This window comes from Canis lupus, chromosome 4 (genome assembly GCF_003254725.2).
Source record: "Canis lupus dingo isolate Sandy chromosome 4, ASM325472v2, whole genome shotgun sequence".
Classification (NCBI taxonomy): domain Eukaryota; kingdom Metazoa; phylum Chordata; class Mammalia; order Carnivora; family Canidae; genus Canis; species Canis lupus.
The window spans coordinates 51,029,898-51,053,149 of record NC_064246.1 but is presented as its reverse complement, the minus strand read 5'-3'; the positions used below and the strand labels follow the sequence as shown (position 1 = coordinate 51,053,149).

General features: G+C 41.3%; 1 protein-coding gene and 1 long non-coding RNA gene across 7 annotated transcripts in view; one reads left to right on the top strand and one right to left on the bottom strand.

The window, feature by feature from the left end:
- Positions 1-20,494, bottom strand: part of LOC112651850 (uncharacterized) — a 30,568-nt gene extending 10,074 nt beyond the window's left edge. Inside the window, exons 1-3 of one of the 4 annotated variants that reach the window (XR_003131104.3) lie at positions 19,884-20,494; positions 19,497-19,630; positions 539-1,374 (exon numbers count right to left, since the gene is read on the bottom strand). This is a non-coding gene — a long non-coding RNA (uncharacterized LOC112651850). Of the gene's footprint in view, positions 1-538; positions 1,375-13,895; positions 19,631-19,883 lie in introns of those variants that run through there. The other 3 variants (XR_003131103.3, XR_004815408.2, XR_007410265.1) reach the window with 3 other exon arrangements.
- TTC1 (tetratricopeptide repeat domain 1) overlaps positions 1-21,112 on the top strand; it is a 47,004-nt gene extending 25,892 nt beyond the window's left edge. For all 3 annotated transcript variants that reach the window (XM_025435165.3, XM_025435166.3, XM_025435167.3), the window contains exons 5-8: positions 3,327-3,363; positions 7,884-8,032; positions 10,931-10,985; positions 20,491-21,112. In XM_025435165.3, the coding sequence (XP_025290950.1) occupies positions 3,327-3,363; positions 7,884-8,032; positions 10,931-10,985; positions 20,491-20,624 (375 nt within the window). In that variant the 3' untranslated portion in view covers positions 20,625-21,112. The remainder of the gene's footprint in view (positions 1-3,326; positions 3,364-7,883; positions 8,033-10,930; positions 10,986-20,490) is intronic.
- Positions 21,113-23,252: the final 2,140 nt, after the last annotated feature.

Genomic DNA, 23,252 nt, shown 5'->3' with positions numbered 1-23,252 from the left:
TTGTATTTCCAAAGGATTGAGACCTAGCATAACAGTTAATGTAGAGGAGAGTGCAGTTGTATTTGTTTTGTGCCATATTAGTGTTAAAACTAAGATTTTGGGTGCCTGGGGAGTTCAGTTGGTCAGGCGTCTGCCTTCAGTTCAGGTCATGATCCCAGGACCCTGGGATTGAATCCCCTGCAGGACTACCTGCTCAGTGGGAGTCTGCTTCCCCCTCTCTGTCCCTCCCCCAACATGTTTGAGTGCCTGAGCTCTCGCATGCTCTCTCTGTCAAATAAATAAAATCTTTTAATAAATAAAAACAAAAGTTAGATTCGGTGTTGATTTGTCTGCTATTCCTATGGACTATTCAACATGGTTTCAATGGATTGAAATGTGAGTTTTGAAAAAAACATTACCACTTATTTATTTATTATGGCTATTTATATCCAAAGCACCAAGAGTAGGTTGTTTAGCATACCTTTAAGCAACCACAAAGCACAATCAAGATTGGGTTAAGTGGTTTTTTTGTTTGTTTAGAACAGATATTTATGTCACTTTCTCTTGTTACATGAAATTCTCTAGTGCCTCTACCAAAGTCACTTTTGATGACCAGAATTTTTTTTTTAAAAAAAGGGAGTGGGCTGGGGAATACTTGAATAATTGGATTTGAGGAAAGGGGGATCTTTTTGTATGTTTAAATATTTTATTATTGGATTCAGCTTCTAAGGTGAAGTGTTTTTAGAGTTATTCGTGTGAATGGGAGAAGAAATAATTTTTTAAGTTTACTTAGAACAATATTCATTAATATATTCTACCACTGATCTGAATTCACACTTAGCTGGAACAATCTTATCTTTTGCTTTTGCTTCTCGGAGATGGCTGGCCACATTCTCAGACTGGAAATTGTCATTGTGAAATGAGATCTGGGATATCTTCAATTTCAAAGAAAAGGCATCATCCCGTTTGGCTTCTGGTACTTGGAATTCTTTGTTTCCACAGTTGCCAAGTTATTGATACTGCCTGGGTTGAGCTCACATAATTGACCAGTTTTCTTGAATTAGGAAAGTGTATGGTCTTGCTGGTCTTTTGTCTGTCACATCCGAGGAGAACTCAAAAGAGAGTTGTTCTATGACTGTTTCCTGTACAAAGGATAGTGTTGGTGCATGTTTTGTTTTCTTTTATTCTTTTAAATTGTACTCTTAATGTTTTAAAAAGATTCTATAATTAGAGACAAAAACTTGCAGGATTAATACACTGAAGTGATTTAAGGAGCATATTTTGAGTTTTTCAAGGAGTGGTGCATCAACTGCTTTAACAAGAATTTCTGAAAGGCACATTTGCAGGCTCAGCATCCCTGACTGAGTGACAGCGGCCAAGCTTTACATTTCACATCTGGAGAGAAAAGGCAAACTGGAGTTAGGACAGAGTTTCAGCTCTAAGAATGGCTGCACAAGAGCACATGAAGCCCTAAAAGTATAGGCCCTAAGTTTTAAAAACTGTCCTTATATGTTCTATATATTCTGTTTTGTGTGTATGTGTGTGTTATAACTTATATAAGTTATGAAAGGATGGCAAATAGGCACTTTGGAGACTACCACTCTTAGCAACAGACACCTGGGTCCCCTGAGAGGTTAGTAGACTATGACCTTAAATAAAGGGTTCTGCAGTAAAATACCAGATTCCTTGATCTGCAGAGGCTGATTATTGAGAGGATGTACTGCAACTTAGTGGGTCTCTTAGGAGCACAAAGAATATCACCACAACAGTTGTACATACAAGTTGTAAAGATTTGCTGTTTCAGAAACTTTAAAAATATGAAATTGTCTTAGATTTATAGGAATATGGTAAATTGGAAAAATACTGAGTTACCCAAAGTTACACAGATTTCTTTACTACAGAACTTCATAGAGTTTTTAATATGTGAATTGTTAATGATGAACATTGGAAGAGATATAATATAGTTAGTGCCTCCCATATCACTCTATCCTTTTTTGTTTGCTATGGGTAAAATGCAAATGATATAAAATTTACCATTGTAACCATTTTAAACTATACAATTCAGTATTAAATGTGTTGACAATATTTTACAGCCATGACCACTGTCTGGTTCCAGGACTTTTTCATGACTGCAAAAGGAAATGCAGTACCCATTAGATAATCATTCCCCACCTGGAATTTTGGATGAATTCTAAAAATCAATTTGTTAGACATTGCTCTGAAATATTGTACAAAATATTAATATTTTCAATAGTAGCCATTATGGGAAGTATTGAACATTTATTCTTTGTTGTTTTAATATTTATTTCTTTATTAGTGCATGTGTGTATGTGAGAAAGGGGAAGAGCAGAGGGATGGAGAGAATCTCAACCATATTCCCTGCTGAGTGTAAAGCCTGATATGGGGTGATCTCATGACACTGAAATCATGACCTGAGCTGAAATCAAGAGTCAGATCCTCAATTGACTGAGCCACCCAGTTTTGAACATTTATTTGAATTCATATTTCTGTAATATGGTAGAAAACTTATAATTGGGGGGAGAATAGACATTTTAGAGCTTGAAGAGTTAAATAGTAGGCTAGTGTTAGAGCTGGAATTACAGTCTAGTTCTTTTGGCATCCAATGTTCTTCTCACTCTCCCATGCTTCTAGATTCAGTGAGGTAAATTAGATATCTTATTTCATGAATCATTTTGTATTTTTGTATCAATGGAGAAATTAAGATTTACAACCAAGGGGTGCCTTGTGGCTCATCAAGTCAGTTAACTGTCTGACTCTTGGTTTCTGCTCAGGTCATGATCTCAGAGTCTGCTTGAGATTATCTCCCTCTTCTCCCCCTGCTGGCTCTCTTTCTCTCAAATAAATAATAAAATCTTAAAAAAAATTTTTGTAGCAGACTAATGACAAGCCACTCCGTGTCTCTAATGGGCCCTCTGTATACTTTGTGGAAGATACCAGTTTGGGTGTGATAATACAACAGCTAGCCAGAGAGGGGAATTATGAACAGTTATTCATATATCAGTCATTTGCTCTGCTTATTGATAATTTTTTCTCAATATCAGCATTCTAATGCGAAGTGCCTTGCAAATTTAATAGATCAGTTGCAACAGTCTTTAAAGATGTTAGGAAGAAACTACTTGAATAATTTGTTGCTAGGAAGCTTTCACTTCAGAGCTGTCACATTTTGAATTTTAGGTTGGAAGTAACATTCGTGTTTTCATGTGATTTCTTTTAAGAGTACTGTGTATCTCTATAAGTAGTTATTAATGATCAGCTTATGTCATTGAGCCTTTGGGCCATTAAGATTGAACTAGGGTGACACATAATAATGTTTTATTTCCTTTTAGGACAAGAAAGAGATGGCCATCAGTGACTGCAACAAAGGTATAACTTTTTAATCTTGTTATATGTTAACATATAAGCATTACCTCAGCTGAGCAAATAGAGTCAGTCAAATGTGTGTAGTTGACCCTTGAACAACACGAGTTTAAACTGCATAGGTCTACTTATACGTGGATTTTTTTTTTCAATAAATACAGTAAAGAACTCTAAATGTATCTTTTCTTATGATTTTCTTAACATTTTCTTTTCTCTAGCTTCTATTACTATAAGAATATAGTATATAATATATATAACATGCTAATCAACTGTTCCTGGTAAGGCTTTGGGTCAACAGTAGGCTATTAGTTAAGTTTTGGGGGATCAAAAAGTATATGTGGATTTTTGGTTGCATGGGGGTTGGGGGTCAGCGCCCCTAACCCCTGCATTGTTCAATGGTCAACTCTACTTGTACATGTGTATCCCTTACTCTGGGACTTTGAAAGAAGAAGCTTTATAGTTCAGCCTTCTTAGAAGTACTGTATAGTAGTCATCTTAGCATAAACACACTTTTAAATGGAAAGTTCTGTCAGTTTACCCTGTATTAGTGAATATGTGAAGAAAAATTCAAAGCTGCCTTGGCAACAGAACTCATGGAACAGAATTTACTTGTATGTAGTGTCTAAATTACTTTCCTTGGGGATTGAAATTGAAGCTCTTAGCTGTTGCTAGGGCATCTGGATCTGTGTGTTTGTGGAGAGGGGGGCGGCTATCGGAGGGGCAGCTTCTGTTAGGAAATTGGGACTCTCTTCACATGCAGTAATTCTTCCAGACCCACTTGCCATCATTTTAATTATCTCTTCAAGTTCCAAACAGTGAACCAAGACTTTGCTCTCTCATACCTGAGTTTCATTACAGTCTCTTCGTCCCACCAACTTATAGAGACACTCCCAGCCATAGGATCACTTTTGGGTTGTTAGTTGGTTGGTTTTGGTTTTTTCCCCCAAAGGTTTCCAGATAGGCCTGACCATTGTCTTGCCTTTCTGACCAGCTTGGTTTGGAGAACACACTTTTCCTTGCATCCTACTACTCTTAGGAATTCCTAGAAAATTACTAGTTTTTGTAATTTCTTTTTCCAGTTTTTTCCATCTTTGGATAATATTTTCTCTGAGAAAATTAAAGAATTGGAAAGAACTTTGTATGTTATCTAGTCCTACTCATGCTCGGCATGAATTCCTCTTTTTTTTTTCTTTACATTAATTAATCACCTTATTTCTGGCTTTCTTGGAGATATTTGGTATTTCTTGATATCTGAATGAAACTGTTAGTACCTTTGAATCCAGCGAAGTACTTTTAATCTATTATATGTTGGGCTGGAACTAATTCTGAATGTGCTGTTTTGTTTGGAGAGAAGAAGGTGTTCAACCTTATTTTGTGTGAGATGTGTGGGTTAGAAGTGTTTAAATTAGGAACAAGTTACTGATGTTTAGACCTTTTTCTGTAACCAAATCATGAGAAAATGCCTTTTAAGCGTGATTAGCAGGGCATACACCAGGAAAAAGTTCATTTCCAGCTGTACCTCAAAGTGTAGGGGTATAAAAATGAGAGGAAGCAAAGTGTTTTCGAGATTTGTTTTTGGATTTGCTTAAACTAATATTCATGTGTTTAAACATAGTCATTATTAGCTGTATACATTGTACTCATAGACAAAACCATTGACAGTAGTATGGTTTACTACCTACCCACACCAGATACATATGTATGGCTCACTCAGTTCATAAACCTTCTTGGTATAAGACTTAACAGCGTCTTTGTGAGGTCATATTGGAGCTCATTAGCACTAGTCATGTGGAATAATATTTAATATTAGTATTTAATGTCACTCACCTTAGACATTTTGGTTTTGGCATAAAGTTAAGTTCATTCTCTTTACATGGATCAGGAAAGAAAAATCACATGGTTAGGGTGTTGTGTTGATTTTAGAGGTTTTTATAAAGTGATCTTGGGACAAGTTCTTTCTCTTCAATATATATTTGCATTATTAGAATTTATCCACTAGTTGAAAAGGAGGCAGTGTCTGGGTTAAAATGTAAACTAGGGGGTTGAGTTTTTTAAAAAGATGTAGTAGAGGTCACTGGAGAACTTTTCCTGTGGATATTATGATATTGCAGTTGGGAATATTTTAAGAGAAGATGATGTACGAGACTAAGGGGAGGTTGACTGCATGTAAAGTTGAAATGTTATGGGATTTGGGTTCTTCTTTCAGAAAACCTTCTCCTGAACCAGTATCCCCCACTAACTACTGTACCATTTCTCTGACCCTCTTCATCACAATAATTATCTGTCCTTGCTGTGTCTATTTTGTCTTCTCCCATTCTCTCCTCATTCCACATCCATTAGGCTTCTGTTCCATCCATAGCACTGGGAAACTTCACTTGTAAAGGTCATCCACCACTTGATCTTGCTCAACTCAATAGTTGCTTCTCTATCCTCTCTTTTTTACGTGCCTTCCCAATGCATTTAATAACACTGTATCATTCCTCTTTTTTGTTTGTTTGTTTGTTTCATTGGCTATTCCTTCTTAGTTTTGCTGGCGTCTCAATCATTCTTGACATTTTTAAAGTTGCTAGGTCTTAATCACACATGGGGCCCTCTTCTTTTTTTTTCTCTATAAATTTTCCTTATGTGATATCATCCAGTTCTTAAACATTAAATGCCATCTGTATGCTGGAGTTTATATCTTCAGCTCTTCCCTTTGGTCTGGACCCCTGTATCCTGTCGCAAACTTGACATCTTAAGATTCTTGGATGTCTGGTTAAGCACTGAAGATTTGAGGTGCCCAGAACAGACTGAGACCTCCTCAGTCCACTCTCCCACATACCCATAAACAACTTATAGTTTGGTTTTTCCATTCTTAAAAGTGGCATTACCATCCACTCATTTATTCTCTTTCATTCCACATGGTTAAATGAATTAGCATGTCCTATGGGCTCTAATTCAAAGGCATATACTCAGTCTGGCCTTTTCAATCCCTCTCCACAATTATCAGCTTAGCCAACATTTTCTGTTATCTGGACCACTGCAGCAGCCTGCCAGCTGCCTCACTGCTTTCATTCTTGCCCTCCATGCTGTGGCCAGAGGGATCTTTTAAAACTGTAAATTAGATGATGCCTTTAGTCTGTCTACTTGAAACCATTCCAGTGGCTTCTCATCACACTTAGGAAAAAGTATCAGCTCCTTTCCCTGGCCAACAAGGCCTCCATGATCTGGTCTGTGTGTATCTTCAGTTTTACCCCTTCCCCAGCCCTGAACTTTGTCACTAACATGCCGATGCCATTACTGTTTTAGAGCCTTTACTCTTGTTGGTCCCTCTTTCTGGTACACTCCTTTCAAATGGCTGCTCTCCCTCAGATATTCCCTTTTCACTGTCTTTGACCACTCTCTGAGGTTACCTTATTTCCCCCTTCATTTGCATTTACTTATCTTGTTTTATTTTTATGTGGAGCACTGTGACAGTCTGAAATGACATATCTGTATGCTGTCTGCTTTTTGCCTATTAGAATAGCTTAAAGCTTCATGAGTCGGAGGACCTTGTCTGTCTTGTTTACCACTATACTCCAGAGATACACTGGTGAGGTACATCTATTAGGTAGTAAAGAAATAGTTACTGAAAACAGATATGAATAAAAATTGAATATATTACTTGAAGGAAAAAGTTCTAGAGCCATGACCTTGATTTTTGACAGAAAAATAAACAATTAAAAGGAATAGGAGAAATGCAGTATAGTTGATCTAAAACCTGGCCCAGGGGTTTTTTAGGACAGTCATCGCTGATAAAATAAAGGATATTATGCACTGGTGACCTTAAGGTGTTGGAATAGAAGTCTGAAGGAACAATGAGGTTTTAGCTAAAAATGTAACCTCAGTAGTCACGGCATAAGCTCACTTGTCGAGGCCTAGGAAAAAGAGAATGATAGTCTGCCACCAAATGGTTTCCCCTTAACTCTTAATTTATACCTTCAGATTCTCTCTCACTTCTGCACCATACACATGGGCTCCGTGTTCTGGCCTGTTCTGAACTAGATGAAGGGCAAGTATGTGAAAATAGGACTTTGGGTATAGACCTGGATTTAGTAAACTACAGCCAACAAGTCATATCCAGCCTTCCACCTGCTTGTGTTATAGTGCATGAGTTAAGAATGGCTTTTACATTTTTAAATGCTTGGAAATCAAAAGAGAAATATTTTGTGACATAGGAAAATTATGTGAAACTCCAAGTCCAGTATCCATAAACAAAGGTTTATTAGAGCACAGCCATCTTGATTTACTTATACATCATCTGTGGTTGCTTTTGTGCTACAGAAGCAGGATTGAGTAGTTGTGACAGAGATGGTCTGTCCTGCAAAGTGGAAAATATTTATTATCTTGCCCTTTACAGAAAATGTTTGCCAGTGCCAGCTGTAGCATTTGACAAATGACTCTTCCTTTTAGACCCTTGGAGGATGGTTAATAAAGAAACACAATATAGCTGGGGATGTGCAGGCCCTTTTTCTTCATGATAACAATGATATCTTCTCTTTTTACAGCAATTCAGTTAAACCCCAACTATATCAGGGCAATATTGAGGAGAGCGGAGTTGTACGAAAAAACTGACAAGCTAGATGAAGCCCTGGAGGACTATAAATCCATATTAGAAAAAGATCCATCAGTATATCAAGCAAGAGAAGCCTGCATGGTAAACCTAATTTTTAAAAAATATTTTTTATTCTTGTGCCTGTGTTGCTACTCATTGAATCTTAAGTAATCCTTTGGGACCCAACTACCTTCCATTTATATATTTTTTTCCATTTACATATTTTTAAGGGCTTAACAAAATATATGGGAGATCTAACTTTGAAGTGGTGGTCACAGACCCTCTGTGACCATGTACAATTTAATTTCCACTCTGTAAGCCTTAATTGTGCAAACCTTTAATCTATAGGATTAATAAGAACTGTTTCATTGTTGGACTAAGGAAATCTTTTGCACTATAATTGTACAGTTTAGTCCAAAATGAGTCTCAGTATTAAAGGTAAGTATTACAGGTAATAAACTTCTGGTTTTCTGCCCATCCTTTTCAGTCGCCAAGTTTCTATTTACTATCATATGGCCAGCCTATTTCCAATTAAATATATTCCAGATTAGCCCTATTACATTAAAATTACTCTTACTCTTGTCCATGGCACTACAGGTTTTGCTTTTAATAAATGTCATAATATTTTTATGTCTGTTGTCAATTAGCTAAATGTTACTGGTTTTCTCCCCTTAAAAACTTTAACTCCAGGGGCACCTACATGATGCAGTTGGCTGAGTATCCAGCTGTTGATTTCAGCTGGGGTCATGATCCCAGGGTCAGGAGATTGAGCCTCACTTCCGGCTCCACCCTTAGCGGGGAGTCTGCTTGAGATTCTTTCTCTCTCTCTACCCCCTCTGCCTCACCTACCCATACTCTTTCTCTCTCTCTAAAATAAATAAATCTTTTAAAAAAAATTACAAATTAATTTTTTTTAACTCCAGATCTGTGCATCTAGCTTTAACGTACTCTTTATCTCTTAAGATGCAGAGCAGCATATACTCTAAAAGATATGCTACAGAATCAGATGTGTAAGTGTTATTGCCCCCAATATAGTGGATGTTCAAATAAATTCAACAAACACTGACTTCATTAAACAGATTTCTTCACTGCCAGACTTTTCAGAGAGCCATCAGGATGGAGAGGGGTGTCATGAACACCAGCCCACAACACAGATCACAGGCCTCCAGCAGACAAGGGGGAAGGGAAGCTACAGATCTGTTTTATTTAAGCCAAACTTTTTTTGTTTTTGTTTTTAATTGAAACCAGCATTTAAAAATTAGAAGATTTTACTAGATGGAAATCTAAATCAGATTCTTCTTAAAAATTGGGAGATAGGGGCAGCCCGGGTGGCTTTAGTGCTGCCTTCAGCCCAGGGCGTGATCCTGGAGACCCAGGATTGAGTCCCGCGTCAGGCTTCCTGCATGGAGCCTACTTCTCCCTCTGCCTGTGTCTCTGCCGCTCGCTTGCTCGCTCTCAATAAATAAATAAAATCTTTTTTTAAAAAATTGGGACATAGATGTAGACGTTCTGGGTCCTTCTTGAACTGCTGTGTATTGGCATTCACCTGGAATTCTCCAGCTCACCACTGACCACATCACTCTCTGTTGCCCATAACGTGGAATCCTTTCCTTATTTACGTATCCTATGTGGCTGCTGAGAGCATTTGAGCCTCTGCTATTTAGGATTTCCCACTCATTTCAGACCTGAGAAATATTGACTAATTGCTCTGCATTAATGTCTTAGGTGGTTTGGGTTTTGTTTTTACACACACTTGAGATGAACTCCTTTACTAATAACTGATTATTTATTTATCTAGAAATGGAATAATAGAAGACAGACTGGTTTGGATCATTAAAACACATAAGCATTTTGAAACCAGATTTAATCCTTTGACTTTTGACATCTCTGAAGCGTGGTAGGATTTACTTAAATTTGAAACAAGGAAAGAGAATAGAGTTCTTAAAATCTTGGCCAAATTCTTGGTGGCCTCTCTATTGTGATCACATTAGTTTTAAACCTTGTAAAAGGAAGCCTTTTATATTAGTTGTTATGTGCATGAAGAATTTATTTTATTTTGAATTATTATATCTGGGTTATTAAAATTGCAAGTACTTAGGGCCAGTTACAGAACTAAAAGCAGCCATATGAGACTCTAACCTGGATCAGTGGTTTTCAAGTGGGATGATTTGGTTTCCAGGGATGTTTGGCAATATCTGGAGACACTTTGATTGTCTTGGCTAGAGTGATACTCTTAGCATATAATGGCCAGGGATCCTCTAAACCTCCTATAATGCACAAGACAGCCCCCGCCTCTCTCCCCCCTGCAACAAAAAATTACCTAGCTAGAATATCAGTAGTGCCAAGATTGAAAACCTTGAATTTGGTGATCATTTAGGAACATCCAATATTGATCTGACCATTTTCAACAAATTAGATTATAGTAAGAAAGGACTTCCAGTTAAAGAATACAAATCAGCCAAAAAATTTAAAGATATATGACCCATAATCCCACCACCTAAAAATACAACTGTAAACATCTGGAATGTATTCTTTCAGAAATGTTTTTGTCTATATATTTATCAGATTTTTTTTTTAATTTTTTATTTATTTATGATAAGCACACAGTGAGAGAGAGAGAGGCAGAGACACAGGCAGAGGGAGAAGCAGGCTCCATGCACCGGGAGCCTGACGTGGGATTCGATCCCGGGTCTCCAGGATCGCGCCCTGGGCCAAAGGCAGGCGCCAAACCGCTGCGCCACCCAGGGATCCCTATTTATCAGATTTTTATAGAGGTCCTCCCCAGGCCACTGTGCCCAGAACTGGGAATATAGCAGTGAACTGAACAAGGCTCCTGTGTTTGTGTAGCTCCCTCACAAATACTTTTTTTTTCTGTATTTAATAGGATCATATATATGTACATCACCTGATCTGACTTTCACATTAAGTTTTTGTTTTTCAGATTGAAAATAAAGTCAAAAGATTTTTCACCAACCCTTGTTTCTCCTCTTTTCCCCTCAGAGATTACCTAAGCAGATTGAAGAACGTAATGAAAGGCTAAAGGCAGAGATGTTAGGTAAGTTTGCTTCTCTTTCTTTCTCATGACTCTAGTAGCTAGGAGGTGCGGAGTGAGGGAAAGCAGGATTTGGTACTTTTTGCTGGAGGAGAACACAGTTAGAAATAGCTTTGAGGCCCTTCATTTGTTTTGTGAGCTATAACCATGGTGCTAGCAGGGTCTGAGCTGTCTTTGACTCTAGAAGGTTTAGAGTGGTTTAGAGAGGATGGATGTCAGCTTTTGAAGAACTAAACTTCTATTTTGTTTTTCCTGAGAACTTTGCCCACTTCAAGAATGCAAATATAATTCAACCTGGGATCCCACTAACCTCTATTTCAGATCATGAATCTCATGAAAACAATTGAGTTTCTTCATTGAGTAAATGACTTAAGTTTTAAATTTCATTAGAATACAGCTATTGCAAATGCAAACCATGTCAGAAACAAGGGAATGTTTGTTTTGCAAATGGAATTGAGAGTGTTTGAGAAGACACGAAGGGCAAGTTTGGAGTAGATAGAGGAACAGAAGACTGTAAGTAGAGCATAGGACAGATGGACTCATGGTTTAGTTCTTATATTTGTCAGAACATTTTATAGTTGGAATCAGAAGCCCTCTCATGAACAGTCTGCTTGGCTAAGGGGAGTAATGGTTCCTGGACTGAGGCCTGTCCAGCATAATCTCTCTCTGATATTTCCCTGCTCAAGATTTGTTTGGTTCCTCCTTGAAATGAGTATTTTCTAAATCCACCATGTGGGTTGAATATAATATATTGCAATCACATGGGCATAAAGGAAAAACCTTAAAATAAATTGAACTTGGCCATTTATGGCCTTCAGGTATCATATCTAGAGAATGAGAACATATTTTCCAAAGAGTCACTCTGCTAGCAGAGCTGATTAAGAAAAAGCCATTAAACCTAGACAGTCCACAACCCTCTGGCCTCTGCTGAGAACTGTTTGAGAGTTGGGGAGACTTCGGGAGCCTTCTCCAGTTTTTCCAAAACAGGCTCTTTCCCTAATTTACATATTTAAATATGACACCATGTTTGAGCAGAAAAATTATTTTGGAGGTGCTCTTTCTTCAAAGGAGAAGGAAAAGAGCATTTTCTACCTATACTAACAAGGACTCGGTTTTAGAAAAAAGACAGTATCTGTACTTAACTGAGCCATATTTCATGCTGAAAGAGATGATGTTGGGGTGGCTCTGGTAGACTTGGAGGAGACCCTTAGACGGTTTTTTTTTTTTTTTTGAGCCAGTATGAAACCGTAAAAGGATGTATATAAACTGAATCTTGCAGCCATTGTCAATTTTAGATGGAATCAAAACTTCATTTCTCCCTGCCTGCCTGGCTCAGTCCATCTAAAGTCTCATGAGCTAGTTTCTATCTCCATGGCTTTGGGCTTTACTTATATTGTTCTCTCCATTTGAAATATTCAAGTTGAGTTCATTCTCCTTTGCTTCTGTAATGAATTCTCCTCTGATCAGACTTAAGCAGTTTAAGTTGTTTGGTAAATAATATGTTTGTTGTTACACATAAATAGTGTGAATGGCTTTATCTTCTCTTTATCTTCTAAGTATAAGGACCATGAATAAGATCTTGCCTTTAGGTGTTCCCTACCATCAGAGAGCCTAAAAGAGAGAATGACCCTGTGTGGAATCCCAGCCCCACAAAAGCTTTCTGGAGTTCTTCCCTCCCTGATACAGATGATGTAACTGTGCTTCACATGCTAAGAGAGCCTTGGATGCTACTCATTCTGCAAAATAATGTCACCCCTTAAATATTCTGAGCAAGTTTTTTGCAGTGGACTGCACAATTTTTAGTGCTGGTTTCTCCAAGGATGCTGGCTTCTGCTGAAAAACCGGCAGTTAAAGATTTGAAAAACTGCTCAACACCATTTGTCATTGGCATTTACGAAGTTAGGTAATTATTTAACAAAGTGGGCTTTTATTTAGATTTGTTCAATAATCTTTGACTTGCTTTTCTTTTCTCAGTAACTTGACTGCATTTTTGTTGGAAAGAAGAACCCTGTAGCTGCCTCCATGATGGGGGGGGGGGAATCCTAATTTAAATAACAAAGGGAGTAGAACCCACTTAAACATCTTGCTCCTCCCTTCCTAGCCTGTCATTTAGAAATATCATTAGAACAAGAGTGGAGACCCATAGTGGCCGTCCATCATAGTGCTGCAGTCCTTGCTAATCAGGTTGGCTTCAGATTTGAGGAAAGAGGTCAGCAACTGAAGTGTTTCCTTTAGTCTTTTTCTCTGGAAAGATTAGCTCCATGGCTGTAATAAGCCAGGAAATTTAAACAGTGAAAGGATTTGGGGGATGGTTAGTGGTGCTAGGCAGAGCACCCCAGGAAGCTCAGAGCTTTTTTTTAAGTGACTGGTAGTACAAGTGATCAATGCCCTATTTATTTGGCTTTGCTTAAATCTAGTGATTTTCACTTTTTTTATTTAAATAGATCTTTTTTTTTTTTTTAATTTTTTATTTACTTATGATAGTCACAGAGAGAGAGAGAGAGAGAGGCAGAGACATAGGCAGAGGGAGAAGCAGGCTCCATGCACCGGGAGCCCGATGTGGGATTCGATCCCGGGTCTCCAGAATCGCGCCCTGGGCCAAAGGCAGGCGCCAAACCGCTGCGCCACCCAGGGATCCCTTTTTTTTTTTTTAAAAAAAAAAAAAAAAACACCTTATATGGGGATCCCTGGGTGGCTCAGCTGTTTAGCGCCTGCCTTCAGCCCAGGGCGCAATCCTGGAGTCCCAGGATTGAGTCCCACATCAGGCTCCCTGCCTGTGTCTCCGCCTCTCTCTCTCTCTCTCTCTGTACTCTCATGAATAAATAAATCTTTTAAAAAAAAAAAAAACCTTATATGATTACACCAAATTAGAACAGCTAGTTAAAGAAAAAAAAGTCTTACATGAAACCACAATGTAGAAAACAAAGAGTGGTATTTTATTTGTATGATTCAAATGTATAGCATTTTTATAATCAGAATAACCAGGCAAGTTTGAGGAACATAGAAATTTGAAATCAGATTTGGATGGTAGGCACAGCCTTATGAGTAGCTATATCTAATTTATTTCCTGTTTTGGTTTCACAGCATTAAATTTTTTCCACATAGGTAAACAGTAAAAACACTTTCAGATGAGATATTTTCAGAATCCCTGAAGCTCCTCTGCTCAGCTGGAGGAAACTGAGGGCAGATCTTTAGTGTACTGCTCTGCCCTCAGGAGCATCTTCAGAAGCATGGCTGTTTAACCTTGGGGAGACAGATGAGAGCCTTCCTGGGGTTAGGTTCTATACACAGGGAGTGGTGAGGTGAGCCTCATATTGGTAGCTATGCCAGGAGAGCAAGAGATGTGTACTTGGAGGCCAGATGATGATGCTCATATAGATCTCTGAATAAGCCTTGGTTGCAAATAAAAAAGAATGGGATTGTGTATTTTCACAAAATGTGAAAGAGACACTCTGCCTGGGCAGCCTGTCCCACTGATCACTAGTGACAGGTATCCCCAGTTAGTTTTTAATATCAGGCTTCTCTGATCAAGATTCCACTGAACAGCTATGAAAGCAAGGTATCTTTTGGGGCTGGTTCTCAGAATGCATTGCTCAGACCAGCTTCACGTGAGAACTCATTCAAAACGCACATTTTCAGTCCTTCTGAATCAGAGATTGCGGTGGAACGCAGCACTCAGTTCTGACAACCCCTCTACGTGTTTTCTGGTGCATACTTGAGTTTATCCTCCACTGTGAGGGGTGTGACTGCTGCATGGGAGCAGCATCATGGGAGGTGCATCGCAGGGATGCAGCCAGGAGTGGTCAGCCGTTCTGCTCTGAGAGAGAAGCAGAGGTCACTAAGCAGAAGCAGCAGGTCACTGAGTTTTACCTTTCCCTCTTTGTGCTGTAGCTGCAGCAGAGAAAAAAGCAAAAGATATTTGAGAATGTACTAGACTTGAGATTGCAGACACCTCTCTGTGGCCATCGATTCCTTGCTGTGTTCCATTTCTGGTGTTTATTTGGACAAGGTGTCACTGGAGAAATTGAGTCAGCTCACTGTAGGTTGTCACCATTTATCAAGTCCTAGGGTGGTGGCATTATGTCCCAGTAGCAGGTATAGCTTGTGTTCCAACAGTTCCATGAGATGCTACTCTTCTTACCATAACCAAGAGCTGCCAGGTTCCTGTCCTGACCTAGAAAATCTAGAGCCACAACTTGAAATTCACTGATTCCCCCAAAGGAACCAGAGACAAGGAGCAGGACACAGCTCCAGAATCCTTTCCCACACTGCTTCCTGCCCAGCTGCTCTGGCGTACACCTGGGCCTTGATCACCATCCAGCCCAGGTCTTCCATTTGTATTATTATCTCCTTATAATCTCTTGAGACATATTTCTGCTCTCCTGATTCCTAAAGTTTCTCCAGAGTTCACTCCTGGCCATTAGCAACCTAATGAGCACACATTTGTGAACTGATTTAAGAATGCCATCTTGTACGATGCCATGATCAAGAACTACATAAGGATGCTTAGGAGTAACTTGTTCATTATCTTGGCAAATATTGGACACATTCTGTTGGCTCTTCCTGTGCATGACATGCTTCTCTGCTCTGCATAGTAAAGGGTCCTAGACCCAGCTCCATTACCCAGGGTCACAAGAAAGCCTTGACATTGTCACTGACTCTTAAAACTGCTAAAGCCATATATGTGGATACCCTGGAAATCCAGGGTTTTTTTGTTTTTTGTTTTTTTTTTTTTCATATTTCTCTTCATAACACCCTCCCTAATCCTCATTAGAGACTATACATGCAGTGTTTTGTACTCTGGCCACATTAGTGTCTCCAAACCACTTCCTTGCTGTGGTTATTCCCTCTGGAAGTATCTGTGTAGATTTTCACTGCCCTGCTTTCTGCTTCATTTCCTGGTTGTCACTCCATCAGCTCCTCTCAGAGGAATGACTCCTGCTTCTTTGACAGTTCTTGGTAAGGCTTGTTTCAGCCTCCACTTTCACCCAAGAGCTAACGTAGGCATTTGATTTGGCTGTGAATTTTTTCTTTCATATCCTGTGCTGTCTCTTGATAAGCCTTTTGCTCAGAGGAAAGCAAGAGGCAGCTTGCGTGGCTTAGGGCCTACGTCATAAGAGGAAATGTGGTGTCAGGATTCAGGTGTATCCCATGGGGCCCAAACCCCAGGGATCTTAACAAATGGCATTCCTGTCTCTCTTCAGGGTAAATGGACTACTGTACAGTTAGTATCTCCAAAGAGCAGTTACACATAATGAGTCCGTGGGTTATTGTGATACCATGTTGCTTGGAAGCATGGAAACTATTATTTATCAAATCTGGATCCAGTGACAGGCATCAATCTCTAGTCCTAAACGTTCTTGTCTGAGCACAGTTTTGGACTCTTCTCTTTGCCTGCAATCTAGTCTCACAGAGGAGATCCTAAGTCAGGGACATGTTGACACATTCTGGCTGAGTGATGGTACCAGATCTGCAACAAATGGAAATTAGGAAATCCAGTTGGGTACGGCCCTCATAGGGGGGAGGGTGTCGAACTTGGCAGCCAGCGGAAAGGGTGGCAGATAAGCTAATTTGGCAAATGATCCTGTCTTAGGGACCAGAAGGCAGGCTCCTTAGTCTCTGAGCATCTAACCTGACTCTAAACAGCAACAGGAAAACTCAGTGTGATTGTATATATATTTATGAGCATCATCTCTACTGAAGGTGTTTCTCTGCTTTTGCCATAAACAGCAAAAGATGAATTCTTCATAAACCAAAAATTTGTTGGTTCTACCATAATGTTTTGCTCTGTTCCCTTCTGTTCTCATTGGCCTCAGTCTGATTTCAGAGCTGCTTTTTTTTTTTTTAAGATTTTATTTTTTTAATTATTGTTCTTTTTTTAGGGAGTGGGGAGGGGCAGAGGGAGAGGGAAAGAATCTTAAGCAGGCTCCGTGCTGGGCACTGACATGGGGCTTAGTCTCACAACCCTAAGGTCATGATCTGAACTGAAATCAAGGGTCAGACACTTAACCGACTGAGCCAGCTAGGCACCCCTTAAGATTTTATTTCTAAGTAATCTCTACACCCAACCTGGAGCTTGAACTCACAACCCCGAGATCAAGAGTTGTGTGCTCTGCCAACTGAGCCAACCAGGCATCCCTCAGAACTTCTTTACCCAACATTATAGATATTCGAATGTTTGTTCAGTGAATAAATGGCTTCTTTCCCATGATGCTGCACTAACTTTCTGTCAGAATCCCCTCCAGACTCTTTCTTTGTTTTTAAAAGGTTTTATTTATTCATGAGAGACAGAGAGAGAGAGAGAGGCAGAGACACAGGCAGAGGAAGAAGCAGGCTCTCCATGGGGAGCCTGATGGGGGACTGGATCCCAGGACCCTGGGATCATGCCCTGTGCGGAAGGCAGATGGTCAACCACTGAGCCACCCAGGTGTCCCCAGGCTCTTGTCTTTTGATTCATTCTTCCCTTTGCCACAGTGTTATTAACCCTTAAAGTTCAGTTCTCAAGCCATCGGTGACCTTCCCTGTGGCACAAGAACCAGAGACCTCTGGCCTGGCTCATAAGAACACATCCTGCCAGGATGTGCCCTTCCATCCAGCTTGGAGCCCACTGGACACACTGCTCGCCCTTGCCCTCCCTTCTCTATACATTTATTTAAACCATTTTTGCCTGCCCTGCCCACTCCCTCCATCTCAGATGGCCGCGGTCCTGTCTGTTCTTAGGTGGGAATTCCTGTGCACACTCTTAGAAAAGACCAGATTCCCCCCCCCCCCCGCTTGTCCAGGGAGGAATCTTACTAACTCTCCTGGCACTCTGTATCTCAGCTTAACACTGAGCTGCCTTCTGTGTGTGTGTCTCGTCTTCCCCATCACGTCTCAGCTTATTCTGGTGCAGTGATTCTCCTGTCTTTGCATCCCCAGCACACACAGCAGGATGCCATCGCATAAACTTAGGACTGTTGGTTGAATTCAGGTCTGGTAACCTCAGGTCTTCTCTGATGTGGAGACTTTTTTATTGTGTGTGGCTAATAAGTTATCTCAGGCACTTCGTGTCCATTGTCTCATTGAGCAAGTGGAACTTCCCATGTCCTGTTCTGTTCTGGAGATAATGTAGTAAAACTATTGTAGAATATTCTAAAGGCTGAGAACGGACAGAAGAAGAATGATCGCCTTATGTAGGTTGAGTCCCCAGAGAGAGAAGCAGGGTCAGATGAGAAGTTCCAGAGACTGATAAGGGGAACACCTGTAGGAGGAGTGGGTGGAGGGGCGGGAGCAGAAGCTGTGTGGAGCAGAGAGCTGGCGGTGCCTGTGGCAGAGAGAGGGATGCTGGCTAGGGAAAGTCACAAGCTGCGAGGACCTAGTGCTGAGAAAGTTCCAGCAGAGCCACTGAGGAGCTACAGTTGCCTGTGGGAGTACCTTACCTGCCGCTGCCGGGCTCTGTCGGGCTCCGTCAGCAGGCGACAGGGATGCACAGCCCTGGCATGCAGCACAGCCACCCTGGCACCTGTGGCCAGAGAAGCACGTTTGCACACATGCCACTCTAGAGAAGCAAAATATGCGAGGCTCATGGTGGCAGGCAGTTTCCTCCCCCAGTCAGGCCAAGTGGAAACCTGCAAGAGGTCCTAACTGTCCTTTTCCATCTGCAGCTGAAAGGCTTGTCCCCCTGCCACCTGTGGAACACAGTGGCACACCAGCGTCCTGGAACTGCCAGGACCTTAGGGCACTGCCAAGTGCACTCTTTCTGAGATGCCTGTCTCGCCACCCCTGCACAGGCCGGGGAGCTTCTGCCCAGGGCCCACTTTAGTCCTGTGTTTGTCACCCTGCCAGACAGAGTTTCTCAGAAGCTGAGAATAAACTTTACTCCAGAGCTCCTGCTGCATCACATAGTAGATACTTTACATTTGGCGCTTTCAGTGCTTGCTCTGCAGTGAGATGGACTTGCAGTGGGCTCTCCTTCCAGGGGCAGGGGGAGGGATAGGGACCTGAGCAGAGGCTTGTTCGTGTAGGGTGGCCCTGCCGGTCTCAGGCAGTGTGATGTGACTCCTGGAGATTCATTCTCACTTAACTCCCTCCGTGTCAGGAGAGCCAGGGATTGTGCCAGTGGCGACATTTTACTCGTCTCTTTAAATGTTTGTTCCCTCCCTGTCCTCCTTCCTCAACCCCAGAACAGACTGCCAGGGTTCTGGGGAACTCACACCTAACCAAGGGTGCCCCCTCCTCTGTGCTGGTTGTGGCCCCTACCTGTGCATCCATCTGCTGGAGACCATGCCCTAGTCGGCACCCGTGTGCAGGGCTGAACTGTGCCAGCAGTTCTCCTCAGATGGGCACGCTCAGCATTATGTGTTCAGGTTTAGGCTGGGGAAGCCTGCCTGCAGAATGGTCAGCCTGGGTTCTGGGAGCTTCCCCAGAATACGGTGAGCTCTGGGGTCTAAGTCTAGACTGAGACCAAAAGTTTTTTCCATGAATTATCAGAAAAGACCTTGATGTTTAAGGGCTGTGTGTCTAGAAGTTCTTTACCTGGGCTTTACTTCAAGGTGGGACGCCTCAGAGAAAGCTGCTAACAAGCAGGATGGTGGGAAGGAACCTATAGCTCCGATGATTAAGGATTTCTTTCCCTTTTACCCCCGTTGTCCTCTCCATTGGGAACAGACCTGCAAGAAAAATTACAACAATTTAGAAAGGGTCGAAACTGTGTATTCACCTATCCCAGCCAAGATTTTCCAAAACACCCTTAGTTTCAAATATTCCATCTTATTGCCCCATGAGTCCCTGTAAATCTCTGAAAAATCCTGAAAACTCCAGCTTGTGACATACAAATTCCATGGCACTCTTAAATGTAGAATCAGCATTAAAATCCTAGGTTATACCATGTGTCTCAGTTTTGGCTGTTGGATGTGAGCTCACCTGGGTTAAGCCTGAATCCGAGGGAGAAGAGACTGAACTGTTGAGGTTGGCAGTGCTGTCAGATGAGCAAGAGCATTTGACATTTCTCATTTCCTGAGAAATGACAAGTTTGGTGTAGAAGCTAAGGCTTTCCTTAGTAAAGCAGGAGGCCCTTGAGTCTGAACCCAAGCTCGGTAGAAATCTGAGAGGGATCAGATTCAGCAGGTGGCTGCTGCTTTCCTCAAAGAACAGACTTGGAGGGTCCGCCGCCCTCAGCACCAGGCCCTGGGACTTGGCAGGATACTTTCAGCCCCCCAGGAACAACGGTCAGTTTGGCCATCATCCATCCCAGGGCCTGTGTCCTTTGTTGGTTCTGGCCAGTTAGAACAGGAAACTTTGCTTTCCCAAAGGGAGCCAGTGGTGCTCCCTCACGATCATCTACAAAAGCACGGGTGTGGGGGTGAGTGGCACCAAAGTGACCACATTGCTGAGGGGCTAAAGGGTTCATAATTTTAAAAGCAAGATGCTCTTTATATTTTGTAATCAGATAGTAAGGCAGGATCAGTTGGGGTCTTCCTCCTTCTGTTTATTCCCCATATTTATCTGAATTTTCCATTTTCCATTACAGGTAAACTAAAAGATCTTGGGAACTTGGTTCTTCGACCTTTTGGACTCTCCACCGAAAATTTCCAGATCAAACAGGATTCCTCTACTGGTTCCTACTCCATCAATTTTGTTCAAAATCCAAATAATAACAGATAACAAAGTTCACAGTAGCTTGTAAAGCTGGCTTGGATATTTTGTGCTGCTCGCTATTAGCAAGGGGGAAGGCCCTGCCAATATTTAACTTTTAAAAGCATTTTATCTCAAAGACAGGCTACCCACTAGGGCCCAGTTGCTCCCTTTTCCCTCTTGTTTTATGGTCAGGGTGAAACACACTTCTGATGTAATAAGCCTAATTGGATTTCGATGTCTGTGTGGCTGTTGCCCTTGGTTCTGGCTGTTCTTTGCTTTGTCCAGGAGGAAGCCTGCTTGTCAAAGCTGGTCTCCTCAAGCTTTCCACACTGGCCCAGGCAGAGTATCTCCCGGCCTGAGCAAACTGCTGGTCAGAAACTGCCCAAACATGATTAATGGGGTTCCCGCCTACTGTCCCCTCTCCCTGAGTACTCCCACTGCCCAGGCGGCCGGGCATGGGCTCTGGCGTCTCCTGGTTTCCTCTGTGGTAATAAACGCTTTCTGTGATGGTCTGAGCTGGCTTGTGGACTTTGTCCCCGTAACGACAGCTGAAGCACCAGGCTTCTCTGGCTTCAGGAGCAGTGTCGCTAAGTGTTACTGGAGTCTACAAATCTGCCCAAAGTCTTAGTTGCCAACTTGAAGATGATCTTGAAGAAGTGACCATTCTACCACATGCTAGAAGAAACTCCATCTCACAAACTCTCTTGTACCTCTTCAGTTTTGTGCAGATCATTATGAGATGAGTGTTTTTATCCAAGCATCTTAACAGTTTCAACTTAAAATAGCTTCATTCAGGTATGGTGATACATAAACCCCAGAACAAGCCGTCTTCTTAGGCTCCAGCAACCCAGAGGTTTCAAAGGTAGGCTTAGGATCTTTTTCCTAGTCGTCAGTGATTGCTGGTGAAAAGCTTCCAGTTCTGGTTTGAGTGTCAAAGGCAGGGACATGCAGGTTTCATCTGAGAAAGGAAGCGCACATGTCATTCTCTGAGTGATGCTGGAATAGGGCCTACTTCCAGTAGGAAGGATATGCTGCTGCTTTGATCTGTTCCTCGAAGCCCCTTAGAAAGTGTTGGCAGGTAGCAGGATGACGTGCAGTACTAACTGAAAAGGTGAGCATGTCTTCCAGATTTTGAAATGAAATTCTTCATAGAATTAAGGGGAAAGGGAAAAAGCGTGGTTCCTTTTGCTTTGCTATCTTTATGGCAAATCTGGCATCTCATATTCCAAAGTGTTTGTGTGACATCACAGAAGTTGTACAGGAGCCTGGGCTGAGCACCGTATGGCCCAGCTCTCAGCAGGCAGTGCCTCCTGTGCAGCCGACGGTGCCAGAGCAACAGCTCTCAGGTCTTCTTGCCTCAGGACCCCTTCACACTCAAGGAAGTTTAAAGAGTGTTTTGGTTTATGTGGATTATGTACCTTGACATCAACCAGATGAGAAACCAGAGAATTCTCTTATTAAACATCTAGTTAATTCCTTTAAAAATAACATATATTTCCTGTTAGTATAAATAATATTTTTAGAAAAATATCTCCTAAACCAGAAACATTTCAGTAAGGAAAATGACATCAGTTTACATTTTTGCAAATCTTCTTGTGTGGCTTGATAGAAGATAGTAAAATTCTAAAATCTGCTTCTGCATTCAGGCTGTTACAGTTACGTCACGAAGTCTTGGAAATCCTACGCTGCACATACCTGTGACAGCAGGACAGTGAGAAAAGCACATGACCCCTTAGTATTACTGAGAAAATAGCTTGGATCCATGGAGACCTGAAAGGATCTCAGGAACTCCTCAGAAGCCTTAGCCCACTTATTGGCTTTTTTTTTTAATGTAAGCTCTACACCCATTTTGGGGCTTGAACTTGCCCCCAAGATCGAGTCACATGCTCTACTGGCTGAGCCAGCCAGGCACCCCTCAAACCATATTTTGAGAACTACTTTGTTAGATTATGACTTTCAAGCTTAATAACTGAGACTTGGCCAAGGTTGGGGCTGAGATTCCTGAGTACCTGTCTGACCCTCCAGGGAGTGGGGAAATAGACGTGTTTGCCTAGATACAGCCTGCCTCAAGACATTGCTGTTGCTGCGGGCTCTAGAGGTTTTGCTTCTCAGGCCTTCTCCCTCTTTGTCTCCCTTCTCCTCCTCCACCGTCCACCACCACCACCACACCGAAATCTCACAGTGGCCAAGTAATGCATCTGGAAAGGAAAGGAAGGGAATCTAACTAGATGTGCATTTTCTTAAGCCAAGGTGTGTTTTGGTTTTTTTCTTAATCAACCATAGTTATTTCTCTACTTACAAATCTGGAAGAAAAAAATAGAGTCGAACTTTTTGAAAATGTTTGACAATACAATGAATGGAATAGAATAGAAATGTTTGTATATGCTCCTATTCCAACAATATTGCAGTGGATCAAAGTAATTTTGGATCTCTTTCTAGAATTTCCTTGAAGACTATAAGATACATTTTATTTAAATACTATGCTCTCCTATTCCCCCTTTGCCTCACGACCTCCTGGAAGGTAAGGGCCATGTTTATTTCTTTATAGCACCAACATCTACTTCTCTACCAGAAACCTAGTAAGTTGGTATTAAAGGTATTTTATAAGAAGTGTTCTCAGTGTGAATAACAATCACTATCCAGAAGTCTCCAGAT